The sequence below is a fragment of the Trichogramma pretiosum genome, unplaced genomic scaffold (genome assembly GCF_000599845.2).
Source record: "Trichogramma pretiosum strain Unisexual culture from Peru unplaced genomic scaffold, Tpre_2.0 scaffold45, whole genome shotgun sequence".
NCBI classification, from domain to species: Eukaryota; Metazoa; Arthropoda; class Insecta; order Hymenoptera; family Trichogrammatidae; genus Trichogramma; species Trichogramma pretiosum.
The window spans coordinates 609,450-625,915 of NW_019641665.1; the positions used below are offsets into that span (position 1 = coordinate 609,450).

At 38.4% G+C, this 16,466-nt stretch overlaps 1 protein-coding gene across 4 annotated transcripts in view; it reads left to right on the forward strand.

Moving 5' to 3' along the window:
* Positions 1–16,466, forward strand: part of LOC106649384 (protein groucho-like) — a 94,114-nt gene that overhangs the window by 36,477 nt on the left and 41,171 nt on the right. For all 4 annotated transcript variants that reach the window (XM_023460288.1, XM_023460287.1, XM_023460289.1 and 1 more), the window contains exon 4: positions 4,549–4,593. In XM_023460288.1, the coding sequence (XP_023316056.1) occupies positions 4,549–4,593 (45 nt within the window). The remainder of the gene's footprint in view (positions 1–4,548; positions 4,594–16,466) is intronic.

Genomic DNA, 16,466 nt, shown 5'->3' on the forward strand with positions numbered 1-16,466 from the left:
TGTAAAGGATACGCGATGCCACACACAACAACTGTATCGAGTTTCCACGAGGAATTTTTGTATGCCAACGATTACATTTTCTCGCTAATCAGTGGGTCTCGCTTTACTTCTCGCGTATTATTATACAATCGTTTCTTTGAAGCAACGCAGGTCTTTTTTTTGTATGCAGAATAGAATTATCGGATAACCAACAAAACTCGAGCGGCAAAACGCATTTTTACTCCGTTTTTGCCCACGAAAAACGAAAAAAGGAGTCGAGTCGTTGCTTGCGAGCGTCGGGTTGCGCGCGACTTTGTAGCCCAGTGCACACAGCGTAGAATGGTATTACTCTTTTACGACTCTCTCGATGTAATTGTCGAGCTCGTCGAGTTTTACGAGATTCTTCACGTAGCACCTCCCGCAAATCGCGCGCGATACGAAAATTCCGCGCGGTGCGTTTTCAACATCCGGTCGTCGTAAAATTGAACGTAGCGGTAAAAGCGCGTCGCTGACGCACCGTGGCTACGAGCTAGAGAAGGGCAGCAGCCGTTATTCGGGCATTATGTCTTTCCAAGTCGAGCGCGGGTAGTAAAAAAAGCAGCTCCCATGATTTTCTCGATCGAATAGATTGAATAAGTTAGAATTCGTGGCGTCGGTGACATATACAGTAAAGGTGTCACACGTTCATCGAGTCATTTAGATTGCTTAAACTTTTGGATCGCCGTTGATTTCGATATCAGTCCTCGGAAATCTGTTGCATTAAACAAAACTTTGAGTTCTTTTTCTCGATCGAATCGGTTGCGAATGGGCTCAGTCAAGCACAGAATATGTATCCGGGTCAAAATATACAAGTCGCAACAAGTCGCTCATTGGGACTCATGGCTTACACACGTGCTCGAACGCCGTCTTGTATGCGGGTATACAGGTGCTCGTGGGCTGCGCAACACAGTGCAGTTTCGAGTTATATTTTGCCGCCTGTTTGTCTATTCGATCGCGATAAGTCTCGAGCCCTCATATTATTATCAACTTTTGCTCTCATAATTTTTCTTGTACTGCAAACGCTTCTACAAAAGAAGAAAGGGCGGACAGCAACTGCAGCAAATTTTAACACCTTTTACGCGGGCGTTTTTAAATTTCATTAATATCTTAGGAAGTTTTATTTATAAACGGATGCCGTTGCGAGAGGAAGAACTTTTCCAACACAATAGTCAGGCATACAGAAGGGTTGTACTCTATCGTTCTATCGGTGCAGGCGCTCTTACGGCTATACATAACAAAGTTTCTCGCAGTATATAGAGAGAGAGGAGAGAAGGAATAAACAATTTGACACCCATGTACAGCGCCCCGAGTCTCTGTATAGGCTTGTGTGCTCGCACTCTCATATATAGCCTTATATATCACACTTTGCATAGGGCACTCTCCTGTACGATCCATTAGTCTCGGCGGCTCTGATTACTCTTGCACGCCAGCGCACAGCCGAGCATTTTATCGAGATATCGATCGCTGATTTCTATCGACTTTTATACATACATATATAGACGCTGCAGCTGTGCGATCTGTTTATGGTATGCAGCTCGATGGAGTCGCTCTTCTCTCTTTCTCTCTCCTTCTCTCTCTCTCTCTCTCTCTCTTGAAAAGAGCCACTCGCTGCAAAGTCTCTCTCTATATATATGCTTCTTTCTTTTTCGAGAGAGAACTTGCTGGAGAGCTCCGTACATTCGAGGAATTTCTCTTGGAAGAGATCGAGCTTGAAGGAAGTTTTAGATAATGAACGGGAGATATTTCGTTGTTATGAGAGAGAGAAGTTGTTTTTGGGGGAGAACGTGCATGATTGGTCGGGCGATTCTTGCGGTTCGAGCTCTCTCTCTCTCGCCACCATGGAGAACTTCGACGAGAACGAGCTTATAGCACGACCGCTGCACGGCATCGCGGAGATTGAAATTTTAAACTTTCCGATAATATTGAGAAGGGAAGATCGCTCGCTCGCCTCTGCCGATGTTGCTGCTGTTTTTCGAGCTTGTGTGCACATTCTGCACACGTAAGAATTTCTCTCTTCTCATTTCGATACGTATACACAGTCTGCGTGCTTATCCTCGAAAATTTTTCTTATATACAATCCTTGGCTTCTTCGCCTTTTTTTCCTTTACAAATTTTCAGAAGACTTTGTACACTGTACTTGACTCGAGTTATCTCTGTACGGCTTACGTATAACCCGTTGCACGCACGTTATATTATTCCGTTGGCATTCAGAGATTTCGCGTGTACCGGGATTAGCCTCGACACGTAAACAGTAAAACGTAAACTAGCAGCAAATGCAACAGAAGCGCGCGCGCACGTCACAAGCAAAGTACGTAATTCGCATCAGTTCTCCCTCCTTCTCTGTCTCTTTCTTTTTCTGCAAACGCTTCGTACATGGTATTTCGCACATTTTCAGCTCTCGCATCTCAAACAGCTGTGTATGTGTTGGAGTATGTGTGCGCGTGTGCGGCTATGTATAAATACTCGACGTGCGAGGGGTACCTAACAGCGCAGTAGCCGCTTAAAGCTGTGTTTTTGAAGGCGCCTTCCCTGCGGGAGGGAGTCCATTAATTAAGAGCCAATTAACACGGACAAGACATTGTTAGCTCTCAGCTATGTTGTCGCTGCGCTTATATAGCTGCGGTGCATCGTCGAGCCAAGATATAACTTTTAAAACTCGCGCCTTCAATATGCCTTACTTTTATACGCTCATTTACCGTACTCGAGTACTTTTTTCAGACTTGGTTTTTTTTCTCACTCGATAAAAAGTTAAATAAAGCGATACGACGATGCGATTCTGACTGCAAGAAAGAGTCAACATCAATGACAACTTGTACGGATCAGGTGCGATCACTATAATAATCGCATATTTATGGATCTGAAGAATCTCATTTTGAATGTCCTGGAATTGTATCGGTACAACTCGATAGAGTAAGTTTTTTCTCGTTTGCACATAATCCTCTGAAAGAGAGACGTGCGAGCATTGAAATGAATTGGGTGCACTTTCATTTGTAGCCTACAAATAACACATTCTTCAGGAAAATTATATCTCATGAAACAACTTCAACTATCTTGACTGAATAGCTAATAATTTAACTTTGCGCTTTTGTAATTTATTATCCTATTTAAACTCATTTACTTTCTTATATTCTTTCTGTATCTTTCGTATTAATTATTTCCTATAAAATATTCAATGAATTAAATGGATTTGTGTGACTCACCAAAATTTAGACCAAATTATAGGCGCGATCTATTTTATAACGATCTGCTTAGTAAATATTGATCTATAACAAAATTTAGCATGTATTGTGGAAATTGGTTAGGACTGATACTTTGAAATAAGTTTTGTATTATAACAGGATTTATAATAATTTTTTTGTTTCCATCAATAGTGGAGTAGCATAAATCCACAAGTGGTAAAAATATGTTTCGTTGGTGTGAAATAAAAAAAAATGTTCGAAAACGTTAGACTGAATTTACAAAATAAAGTAAAAATTTGGAATAGGTAAGTTATAATTGCGCGTTAAAGAAAATAGTCGCAGTATTTTTACAAAAAATAACGATGAAATATTATGAAAAATTTTCAAGTCATTTTTGATAAGCGTAAAAGAAGAATCATTTGTCCAATCAGCGCGCGCTTTTAAGTGTAAATGCAAATTACGCAAAACGAACCGCAGAGTCGCTATTTTTTACTCATTATTCTCGTTATTACACTGCCGTGTGCTTGCCATACAAGTTCTCGCTTATTCGCGCACGCGCATTGCCATTTTGCGGTTTTTACCCCCCGCCACGCTTTATAACGAGCGAAACGTTAAAGCTCAGACGTATATAGATATATAATGCGCACTTTATGGTGGGCATATACGCGCGCCACACCATGCAACTAGCGCGGACCGTAAACGCCGCGCTCGACTCGCGCTGCTGCTGCTTTATGGCCAATGACTCGGATGCGCATGTATTATACGGCTTCGCGCTATTAAAATCCACTGAATTCAATATTCAGCTTCCTGATCTACGCGCGAGCTTGAGCTTTTTTCCACCTATAGTCTATGAGAATCTCTTTAGCGCTGAATTTCAATTCAATTTACTGTTATAATTTACCTAGTCAATTTATGATAATTAGAAACTTGACAAACTTGCGAAAAATAAAAGGATCGGATAAATTTCCTCTTCTTGTTTGCTTTGTTTTACTGGTGCCTCATAGACGGAGATATCAAGTGTCGATATAATCTTCCTTTTTGAAATTAAATCGTCATACCAGCGATTAAACGTTAAAGGAAATTCATATTCAACCGCATCGATATAGCACCAATTATGACATTTGAGTGTGGAATTAAATCAATCATAATATATTCTATCGTACTTGCAGATTTTAAATTAACAAGATGTTGATTTGTATTATTGTAATATGAGTGCATGCATGATTTGAAACTTTTTATTTCACCGTTTATTCAGCATGAACATTATTCATAAATTACAAATGATCATGAACAGAAAACACAAATTCAACAAATAAATATCTTTTCTTACATGACAATTTATTTATTTCAGTACTACGAAATGTCATACGGTCTCAACGTCGAAATGCACAAACAGGTGAGTTTTTATGTATTTTTATCTTTTCTTTTTCTTAAAATAGTAAAGTTTCACAGAGTATATGACAAATAAATTGATATTCTTTGTCGTATATTAAATCAAATTTTTTGCGCGAGCTTTATACGTTTTGAAAATTGGTTTGACCGTGTAAAATATTCATAAGTGTATAAGTTAAGTTTTTAATTGCAAATTCACTTTCACTAACCCCGCATACTTGCCACTCTGAGTTTGCTACAATAAAATGTTGCGATTCGACATAGAGCTGAGTCGAAAACTTTAATCGATGCAACAAAAAAGCTGAAAAGCGTAATTGCTACATATTTGCGCGATCCGATTCAATTTCATTAGATTTAATAATTTTGAAAGTTCGCTCGACGTTAAAGGAAAGTTGCACGCTCGAATCTTGAAAATAAACATTTATTGTGCGTAGAGAAGCGCAAGCACGAGCTGTATACGTATATGGGGTGTGTATATATATTCCGTGTTCACGAAGCCCAGCAACGTGTAACAACTATCAACGTATAACTTTCCTTTCTCACTACCGACGACTGGTGTGCATAGGCAGGAGAGTATATATAGAGGAGGGCAGGGGTGAGTGCTCGAAGCTAATCCAATATTGAAAAGCCGACGTCGTCTGTAGGTGGAAGTTTGCTCTCGCGGATAGCAGTTGGGTATATATAGCCCAAGCTGGAATGATTTCGCGCGTTTCGCTTCGGGCTTTCGGAAATAAATGCAAACAAGGTATAATAACATGTAAATGACGAGAACTCGAGCTTCTTTCTCTCTCCGCTCGGGATTTCAATTCGTTATATACCTGCGTACACGACAATGGCATTTTTTCGATGAAAAATAGTTGTACTTTCGTTTCATTTATAAATTTTGTGGTTGTTTTATTCGCGAGGGAAGCTTGTTTATTAAAATTGTACGTGCGGTAATAAAGAGCGCGCGTGAAAAATTCGACTCGAATTTATGCGATGGCCTTTACACACCGAGTGTATATAAGAATAGCCAACGGATAAGCGCGCGGATAAGAGAATATAAAGCTAATGCGAACAAAAGGTGGTTAAACACTTTTTCTCTTTATCTATGCTTCTACTATCTCTTTCGTATCATCGCACGAGTGGTAAAGTATATCTATACATATACGCACTGGTCGAAGGTAGCAAGCGACTTTGAGCTGCTCTTTTTACAACAATAAGGACCTAGAAATGTATAAATAATCGATTCAAACTTTCAACGCTCTCAGAAAATTTATCTTTCACCCTTTCTTCACCGACAGACACTTAAATTAGCGGCATTCCAGAGCCTGACAAGCGAACTTAATAATGCTGTCCTATTTTCCAAGTCTAGATTTACAATTTACCCCACGTGTTCACGGATCGTCGAATAATTTCTTCTTCTCTTTTTCACAGTATCCTTTATATCATCTCGTACTCTCCTTTAGGAAGTTAAATATACACTCGAAGGTACACTATAGTCCTGAGAATGCAAAGAGAGAGAGAGAGAGAGAGAGAGAGAAACAGACAGTGAGATCGCTTCTCTCATTTATCGTACAAACGAGAAAGTGAATCTTTTAAAGCGCGCGTCTCTTTTATTGTTTTTATCTCTTTTATTAAGTGAGGAAGCCAGATAATGATTGTAAATGTTATCTTTTCCAAAATTGGCATCTACCGCGTACTTTGCATTTTCATCCTTTTTTCTTTTCTTTCTCCTCTCTTCTCAAAGGTGTTCTAATAGCTTTTTATACTTTATATAAAAGAGACCAGTGTTTGAACCTACCTGCCTCTTGAAATTCCCATTGATACAAAATTGTTAATAAAATTGTACAATTATTAAAATGTTATGTATGAAGGAACATTTTTTAAGGTTATAAATAGTTTTTTATTATGCTACATCTATAGAAATAACAGTTTGGATTTTAAATTTGTCAAGTTTAAGGTTTTGACACTGGTATATTTCTTTAGTATGTTTTAAAATATTTATACAAAATCGATTATTTGTACGAAACACGATTACCCCTTAAAAAACGAAAGGTGCCAGATGGGCGTGTAAACGCGGCATCGCACAGCTCTTCATAATTTTCTACCGCTTCGGTAAAATAGTAGCAGAAACTTGCGATAGCTCGAGTCAGGCTCGAGCGCAAAGAAGTTAACGGAATAATTTAAGAAGGAGGCAAAAAAGAAAAGAACAGCGACTTTACTCGTGTGCGCTCCTCTGCTTGAAAGAAACGCGAGAGAAAGAGAGAAAGGAGGAGAGAAGAGAGAAAAAAAGGGAAAAAAGGGATTGTATATAACGTGCACGGTAGACGCATCTGAAGACTTAAAGAACCACGGGAGAAATGAATAAAAGAGAAGAAACTGGGTGTATTTATATGTCAGGAAAGAAAAAGATCTGCTACCTTGGAGAAAAGGAAGAGGGAGGTAAGCGGCAAATTACAGAATATGGATGCTGCACCAGACTTGACTTGTAATCCAGAGGGATAAACAGTCTCGGCGCCTCATGTTTCTTTTCTCTTTCTCGCTCGCTCTCTTTTTTCTATCTACTTCTTTGCTTGATATTTTTTCAGTCTTATGGATGTAGTATTTGCTGTTTATTCTGCTTTATTATACCATGGAAGAAAAAGAGAGAAAAATGTTTATTTATAAGACTAAAGAGTTATGTTTTTAATATCTCAAAAAATACAAATAGCCACTTTAATTTTCCTAGTCGATATGAAAGAGCATAGTATAGAAGATAAAATTAAGATTTTTAATTTAAAAATAAAGTAACATTTTGATAAGTGTGAAATTTTAAATGGAGAGAAAGGAGGCGAGAGCTTTTTCGTTGTTTTTAATGAAACAAATTTGAATACGAGAATGTTTTTATCAATATTTAAAATAGAATTTTAAATTTCAGCATGAATAAAAAATAAATAAAATAAAACAAATTTGCACGCTTGACGGATAAGACGCGCAATCGTTTTCGCAATTCTTCATTTTTGTCTAGAGTTTGACGTGATGAGAATAATGGTTGAGTTTATTGAATATTTACCGGGACATGTGCGCGCGCTTTTTCTCTCCTTCCATATACACATACTTCTTTCCCTCTCTCCATCTCTCTCTCTCTCTTTGCGGTTCACTTCCTCATTTTTCTGACCGGACATGCCTGAATCATAAATCGAATCTTGGCACGCTCAACCCCAGTTCTTGTTGAAGAGAAGAGAAAATAAAACAAAAAAATAAAAAGGGCTGCTACGAAAAAAACAGAGCGACATGATGCTTGCAAAAAATCTCATTTCTTTTTTCTATGTAGCAATTTGACGCTCGCTATATATGCGTGTCAATAGAAAATTTGCTACTTTAATTTGATCATCAATAAAATGTAAAAATTCGATTGTGAAGTACAAATAAAAACTTTAAATGATAAATTTAAATTATTAGGTAATTTTTAAAATAAAAATTTTTTTTGGTCGTTTCCTATCATCTCGATTACATGCCTTGGTGCAAAAACAGAGTAGCCTCCGGGAGTAGCAGATAGCGAGAGCAGTATTTTTTTTTTTCGTCGTGCTTCGGTTGAATTTGAATTCTGCTGCGTATACTTTTTTCTCCATAACCAAAGTCTATAAATCGTCGAGAGATTTGTGCAATTCGCTGCACGCCGTATTTCAGAATTCAACTGCTGTCGCGCGCAATATCGATGCACACACACCAAAAGTAGAGAGTGAGGGAGGAAGCGAGGGACGAGTGAGCATGCAATACCATTTGGGCGCTTTTTGATTTTTCATGAAGCCCAAGCATGTATACAAAGTTTTTTCGTTTGTTCGCAACCAAAGCCGCTTCGTCATGTATTTTCTACCTACTTCTTGCTATACTCGGTCTTAAAAAATGTTGACAATGCATTTGTAACGAAAAATAAAGTTCTCATATTATAAGTATCAAATACACTACTCAAAATTTTTTTCGAACCGAAGTAAAATCAATCAGTGAATACTGAATATTCCTACTACGTTATTATTTTCATTAAAATTTTGATTAAAATTACGAAAATGTATGTGTTCCCTGCTCCGACCATCTTGAATTGCAACCGTATGATCTATTTTACCCCTTAGATAAACATTATTATCATGTCTTTTGTATTTCTCCGTAAACATACGCTCGTACTGTGAATATGTAAAAGCTTCTACAAAAATTTAAAGCTCGAACAAAAAAAAACTTCAACCGATAACCCAACGATAACACGTTCGAATGATTTTGAACATTCACGTGAATTTAAAAGCGGGTTCACATTCTATGGTTGTAATCAATGAACATATCGGTTATTTTGCATTGTAGAGAGCGTCCGTAAAAGAGGGACGTTCCCACAGCCAATGTGTAAATGTGCAACAACAAAAATTGCGTGTATATGTGTATACGATAAAAGCGAGTGAAAAAAAGCACTCGGGAGTATATAAATTGAAGCTGACAGGAACGGCTGCATACGCGAATCCAGGGACGTAGAAAATTCACACATGAAAAATATTGTCAGCCCACCGCGAATGATTCGATTTTGTTATTTTGCATCCTCGAAAGTGCATGTGTACGATATATACATCTATAAAGACGATACCTACTGTATATTTATTTATCAACTGAAAATAGTTGATTAAAAATGTCTACGTGTATCGGAGTCGCAGTTATTTGTTGAGGTCCATTTCAATTTATCATTGATCATAATTTGAACTACTGTTATTAAATTTTTAATATTATTATTATCATTATCATTGTTATTCTTGTTCTTGTTATCTCTATCATCGCCACTGCGTTACTGTTGTTATTACTATGTCGTTTATATTCATGCATAATTAATTAAGGGTGCGTTGAATTTAAATTTCCATTCATCGCTTCGTGAATGTTTTATGAGCAGCTATTTCGAGCAAATATGTTCACTGAAAGAAATTATCTGGAACTATTTTTATTCTAGTATCTACGCCTCGCTTAATTAGTGCCCCAGTGCCTCGGGTGAAGTTGAGTGAAAAAATGTTTGCAAGTGAATCTTGAATAATTACGGTGAAAAAAGCAAAGTTTTTCCAGCTATCAAAAAAAGGCTCTTTCACCGAAGTTAGTATGCGTGCATGTGTGCATTAGTGCCTGTAAAGCAAGGACAACGACAACAATGAAAACCTTGGTAATTCTCGCAGAATTTTTTAACCCCTATGCTAAAATCCCTTGCCACGCATATGCGGGAGAACGCTAGGCATCGTATGGCTATTGCGCCAAGAGATTAAGAACAAAATAAAATAGAAGCGTCGCCAAAAAAACTTCACTTGCATATACACCTATGTGGATGACGAAAGGGAGAAAGAGCGCGAGTGAAAGAGGAGCGCATGTGCAGAAAAAAAATACTCATACACACACATGTAAATAAAAAAAAAGGTAAAAAATATATATAGCGATAGAGAGAGAAGATACAACGTTGGTACTCGGTCATTCATTTTGTACACGGAGCTTTCAGAGTCGACGGAACACACAGAGCAAGCAAATGAAAAAAAGGATACGGAGGATGGTGGCCTGTAGAACGTAGCGTGACGTTGCGTAGCACGAGAGAGTGAGACGTGTAGGGTATGAGCGTAGAAAGCTCGATTTTTCCGAAGCAAATTCCGTTTTGTTTCTTTTTTCAGTCGCTACCATTTAACTGCCGACAGCACAGAGTCAGGGATCCCTAAGGTTTTTTTTCTAAACGACTGACTTACTTTTATTTTCCGATTATTCGGTGGCTCTGACGCTACCGTTGCCTCTATTTTCAACAATGGAGCTATCGTTCGATTCAAAAACTTTTTTCTAACAAACTGCATTGCAAAGAAAAAGATAAAGAGTGGGAGAGAGAGTGCGAGGATGCGTCGAACTTTTGTGCAAACCAATGGAAAAGCTCAAAGGTAGAGCAATGTTATTTAGGAAAAAATTTGCAAGTTCAAGTTAAAACAAATGACTATAAAATAACTTTAACGGAATAAAGTTACGTGATGCTTTTACCTGCTGATTGTAAATCATGTTGAAGTTTTTTTGAATATATTTTAAATGATTCTTCTTGTTGCAGGGTGTAATAAATATGATACCCGATACGTTTTAATCTAATTTCATTATTTTCAAACTGCCAAATTAAAATTTTACCCGATACATATGGACACAATTTCAGCACATTGTTTAACCTATGAACTGCAAACTAGGTCTTTTAACATAATCTATATAAACAGAATTCAATTCGATTATAATTATTATTATTGTTATTATTATTATTATTATTATTATTAATATCAACATTAATATATTTCTTTTCGACAAATTAAGATGTCAAAATACAGCATTCTTCTCATGCCCAAACAACTCATATTCCGATTTTTGCAATAGATTCTTCTGCAGATACGCGCGAAAAAAATCTCGACACCCGCGTATTAAAGCGGAAGCGTTAGGTAGGAATGAAGCTGACGTTAAAGAGGAAGAACGCATTGCAAAACAAGAAGAAAAAAAAGAATGTCAAAATGTAAAGCGGCAGCGCATGTGAATCGCGTTCATATATCAAGGGAAAGCGAGAAAAAGAACAGAGAAACACAAACAGTCAAGCGTGAGAGAATGAGGGGAAGGCTGGTGGCGCTTCGCTTTTTTGTGGACGAGCTCGTTAAACCGGTAAATGAATAATGAACGAGCCGGTTCTAAGGTGGGAGAATATACAGGGCTGAAAAATAAACAGCAGTACTGTGCGCCAAAGAGGGTTGAAAAAATGTATATAGCGTTCGAGGGCGTTCGTGACCATGAGCATGAAAAGAAAAAAAGATCGCATTCATTGCGTGAGGCTGCAAGAGGTGGGTACAGCGCCAAAGTACAACGAAGCGAAGCGAAAAGATACAGACAACGAGAGAGAAAAGAGATTGATTGATTTAATAAGCATTAAAGGCCAAGCAATCTATCTATCAACAATAATGAATCACATCAAAATCACTCGCTTGCCTCCCCCCCTTTCTTGATGATCAAATCCAATGTAATGACATTTTTAATGACAGAAACTGCAGCTAATATTGATTTTTCGATGAGCCGAGCTACAGTTGATTTTATTTGTTGATTTTAAATTGGAATACATATGAATAGTTATATCAAGAAAAAGCCAATTACATATTAAAATCATTTGCTACCTTCACGTGTGGATAATAGAAATGAACATTAGTCGCTGTAAAACGTGCGTGACTTGATAGAAGATTAAGCGTCGGCTATGCTGAAAGTATATACTAACACACAGGTACTAGTCGGAGCGTTCAGTGCGACTTTATTTATGAGAGACATTAGCGTTAACAGGGGAGCGCTTAATGGTGGATGACGCTCGGTGTTTTGGAATCGGATTTTTTCTTCTCACTCTTGCGCGCAGGTGAGGCGTAAAACTCCTCTATCCGACCAAATGGCTCTCAAGATTTTCAGCCGATATCGCCCGTAAAACTCGAGGGTGAGAAACTTCCTTTTTATTTTCTCTCTCTTGGCTTCTTTCTTTCTTTTTCTTTTCCTATATCTCCTCAAATCTCGTTTGTTACAGGCACCAGCGCTTTTTGTGTTCTTTTATCGTATATTGACTTTATTCTGTCGCAAGCTTAAAGAAATGATGTGATCACACATGGTCATTTAGTTAAAAATTATCAGTACATAAAGAAAATAATCGCGAAATCATAGATTTGATCAGAAAACAACATCTTGCATTTCAATATGTAAAAATGAGCGAGCGACGAATGAAAATGAAATTTACATAACCAATTACGTATAGAAAAGGCAGGCAAAGGAACATGAAAAAAGGTTCTACTCATTACTTACGTTTCATTGAACAAGTTGAAAACTTTTCTGTCTCCGCCCGAGATAGAAACCAGAACAGCTGGGTTACAGTATATAAGGCTAGAAAAAGAGCTGGGTATAGAATAGTGTATTTATGAAAGTTTCGTGTAACCTCGTCTTGCAAAGCTCCGCGCGAAAGAGTGCAATTATCGTCGAGCCCGAGCATAAAAAAAGTAAGAATAAGAAAGAGGAGAATCAGTAGGAGGAAGTGGACTGCGGCTCTTTAAAAGCCTTTACAGCGCAAGTTATACAGAGCAAAGGAAGAAAGAGAAAAAAGTTTATTTTATATATATCTATAGGTGTATATAGTGCACACATATACACACACGTATGCACAGTCAGAAAAGGGAAGCAGTAGTAGACTACTGCTGCTATCTCTTTTCAAGAGAAGCAACAAGAGTCTTTTAGAGCTTTTACGACTTTCGCGACTCGCATTTACGGCCGCTGCTGCTCGCGATACACTCACATTATAAGAAGTATACTCGGAGCATTTGTCTCGCGCGGTGCCTCCATTAGCGTCTTGCTTTACGGCAGATTTTATGCGGATGCGCACACGGCGGTGGCGGCGGGCGGCGGCGACGTATTGTACTCTGTGTGCTAGTGGTATATTAAAGAGACGAGCCACGGGTTTAGTCTCGTTAACGGATCGTTAAACGTTGCAGTATAAGTAGTGGAATCGTTTCGCGTTTGAGAATTCGTGAAACTGCTTTATGCTACTGTTATACTGGCCTTCGGGTCTTTTCTTCTCGGGAGCGCGGAGCTTTTATTGCTCGCGTTTATGGGGCATACGCCGCTGCCGGCCTTTACTGCTACATGGGCTGGAAATTATAATCAATAAATTTTGTGTTATTACTAGATCATTATATTGTATAAATAAATTTGAGATAAACACGTGTTTGCGCAAAAATTATTCAAGATTAGCTGTGTATAGAAAATCTATTGTTGAGCCGATGTTTAAAATAGATAATCGAGGAAAGAATATGTTGTTATCAAGAATTTGCATAGGCGTCGTCTTCTTTTGGCCTCATAACGTTTCGATTTCTAAAAGAAATAGTAGTTGGTCCGCCAAGAGTATATGTGACAAAAATAGCGTAACGAAGTAATTCGATATAAGTCTTGAGAAAGCAGCGACACTTTGCAAGCGTTGAGAGGTAACTGCTACAACAAACCCTCATATAACTCTGTGTACTTGGCTCTTTTCCCTCGACTCTCAGCGTACAACCACCATCAGCAGACCGACTTTTCTACTTCCAAAGGCTTTTGCAATCCTCAGGGAAATGTAAACTCGTCGTTGTATATATGTATATTACAGAACTGTATAGAGAGAAGCCAGGCAGTCGCTCGCGCGCGCTCGTCTCCTGTGCATTAATACGTTTCTACCTCTCACTCCGGCTTATTCGCGCTTTGCTACACAGCAGCTGTATAGATATACCGAGCGCGCAGGGCAATGCTCGTCGGCTAATTAAACGATCCATTTCGAATCTCTCTGCGGAGAACTGGAGCAATAGCGCCTGTGCGAGAGCTCCGAGCAGCGAAGCTAGTGCGCGTGTTATGATTATTCAGCGGATAACCAGTGCGCACGATTGATTAACTCGCTAACTTTGTTCGACTGCTTTCGGTTTTCACTATTCTATAAACAGTTTACATAAAGCAGATCCTACGAAACAATTTGCACTTGCTTACCATCGAAAAGCTCTCTACGCCGTTGACGTTTTATTCATTTAATTATCTAATCAAATAGTTTAAAACAAACTTGTAACTATTTAAACTCTTGAATTGACGATTTAATTCTTAATAAAATATTCACCCATTAAAAAATTACTATGTAATTGTGCCACTAATAAAATCATTCTTGACTACTGAAGAATCAGATCGAAATTTTTTCTATAAAAGTGATAAAGTATTTTTTTATAACACTCTTGTCATTGTGCTAGCCTTTTATCTGCATAAAAGCGAGTACTAGTTGCTTTTATGTTCAGCTACAAATGTGTGCGATTATTACACTGTTTCATGTAAAAAAAAATCGGCACTTCGATATCTCCTCTTTAAATCTGTTCATGCTGCATTGATCGACACTTTTATTTACCAGTATGATTTTATACAAAAAATTAAAATTAAAAATGAGAAATGTAAAGCGATGATTGTTTGTTTTGACTTACACACGTATAAAAATATCTACAAATATTCTGAATTTATATAGATAAAGATTAAATTTTATTATTTTATAAGGTATTGCAAAAAAATCATATCATAAAAGTGTACAGTAAAAAAGCAAAAGTACTCATGGAGGGTTGTTCTGGACAAGTATCTATAACTAACCTCAACGCTAGCTTTTTTATAGCTTTACCTTGAGTATCGTCTTATGCGCGCTCGTACTCTGCTCCCCATATGCGTTCGCTTTTCTATCATGTTTATGTACGTACGTATAAGCGTGAAAAAAGTGTGTGTGTGTGTATGTATAAGAAATAGAGAGAGGGAGAAACGGAGTGAAAAACGATAGGAAGTGTTAAAAAGAGACGTCATTGGAGCTCAGAAAAATAGGAAAAGAAGAAACAGTTCGCCCACTCGATCGTTAAGGTCGATTTCCATAGTATTGGATGGAATTACCGTCGACTCAACGATGATATCCGCACTCGACGCTTTTTCGCACACACGCGTCCATTCAAAAGGCTCCCTTCGCTTGCGCATACAACGTCAGAAAATCGCTGGATTATTCCATTTGCCGAGAACCTGCAGCTTTGCAGAGTGGAATGGATAATAAAAAAAAAGAAGGGAGGAAAAGAAAAGAAAAGAAACGAGAAAAGAGAAGTTTGCAGCTAGCGCACTAATTCTGCGCCTTTTTTCCTCCAAAAAGAGATTTTCCCTTCGTTCTTTCTCTCCGTGCTCTTTCCTCACCTTCTTTCTCCTCGCTACAAGTGAGTAATAAAAAAGCACGCGAATTTTGCTCACGATATTAAACGTTCCGCTTGCTACTATTTTACATTCTGACGCCAGTACTAACACCAGAGCAGCTCTACTTTTTTTCTTAGCGCACTCGCGCTTGGTGTTTTGTCTCTTCGTGTGTATTTATGTAGGTATATTTGTATGAAAAAAGGAGCTTGAGAAATTCGTATTTTTTTCTCTTGCTTTTACATTAGCGCATTTCCGCAATTTATAAAACGAAAATTCTTGGATTATTAGCGACGCGTAACGCCGAGGCGCTGTTTTGTTTTGATCGTTCATTTAAAAAAGCTCTGCATAAAAAATATTACGACTTTCCACTCGTCGAGCAAGGTTGAAAAAAAAGTCCGAGCTGTGATTTCGTTGGAGATTATTCATTTCGACAATGCCGGGGCGGCGAGCGTAGTTAAAACATTTTTTCACTCTTATTTTTATTCAGACAGTTTAAAGCCGCATCAGCGTGCATATCATAAATATATACGGACAGAAATAAAGCAAGTAGTACGAGTCAGCGTTGAGTCAGGTTAGTCCGCAAACTAGTACAATTAATCAAATCCATTCACCGTAGGGCGCGCAGCTTTTTAGTGGGGTTGCCTCTCGTCGTCGTCTACCCCTTCCCCCCTTGATCTCTACCCCACTACTCCCGCTGAGCGACTCACGAGCTACACATTGTTTACCATTGCTCTTAGTCAACAGGCCGTAGTCATAGCATGTCTTTCAGCCTAAAGTACCATCGGAGGCATTGTACGAAAGGGGGTGTACGCAACTAACACAGTACAAAGTTGGTCGCGCGTGAGGGCGTCAACGTCTTAACGAGAGGGAAACTAAGAGGATGTTTTAAAAGGGGAAGGGGCACTCAGAGGTAGGGGAGGCTGAGTCGGGATGGCTTCGCCGCAGAGCCACGTACTAATTTGGGTTTCTCGCTCACACGGTATAGTTAAGAGAAGCCGGAGAGAGATAAAGGCAACCACGAGAGGAGGAGCCGCGTGCAAGTAGTCGGAAGCTTTACAGTGTTTCAACGTTCATTTGTTATGCGGTGAACGTCGCGTTGCTAGCTGCTGCTGTTGCTAGAAATACAGAGCGGAGATGAGACGCGAATAATTGGCCGTT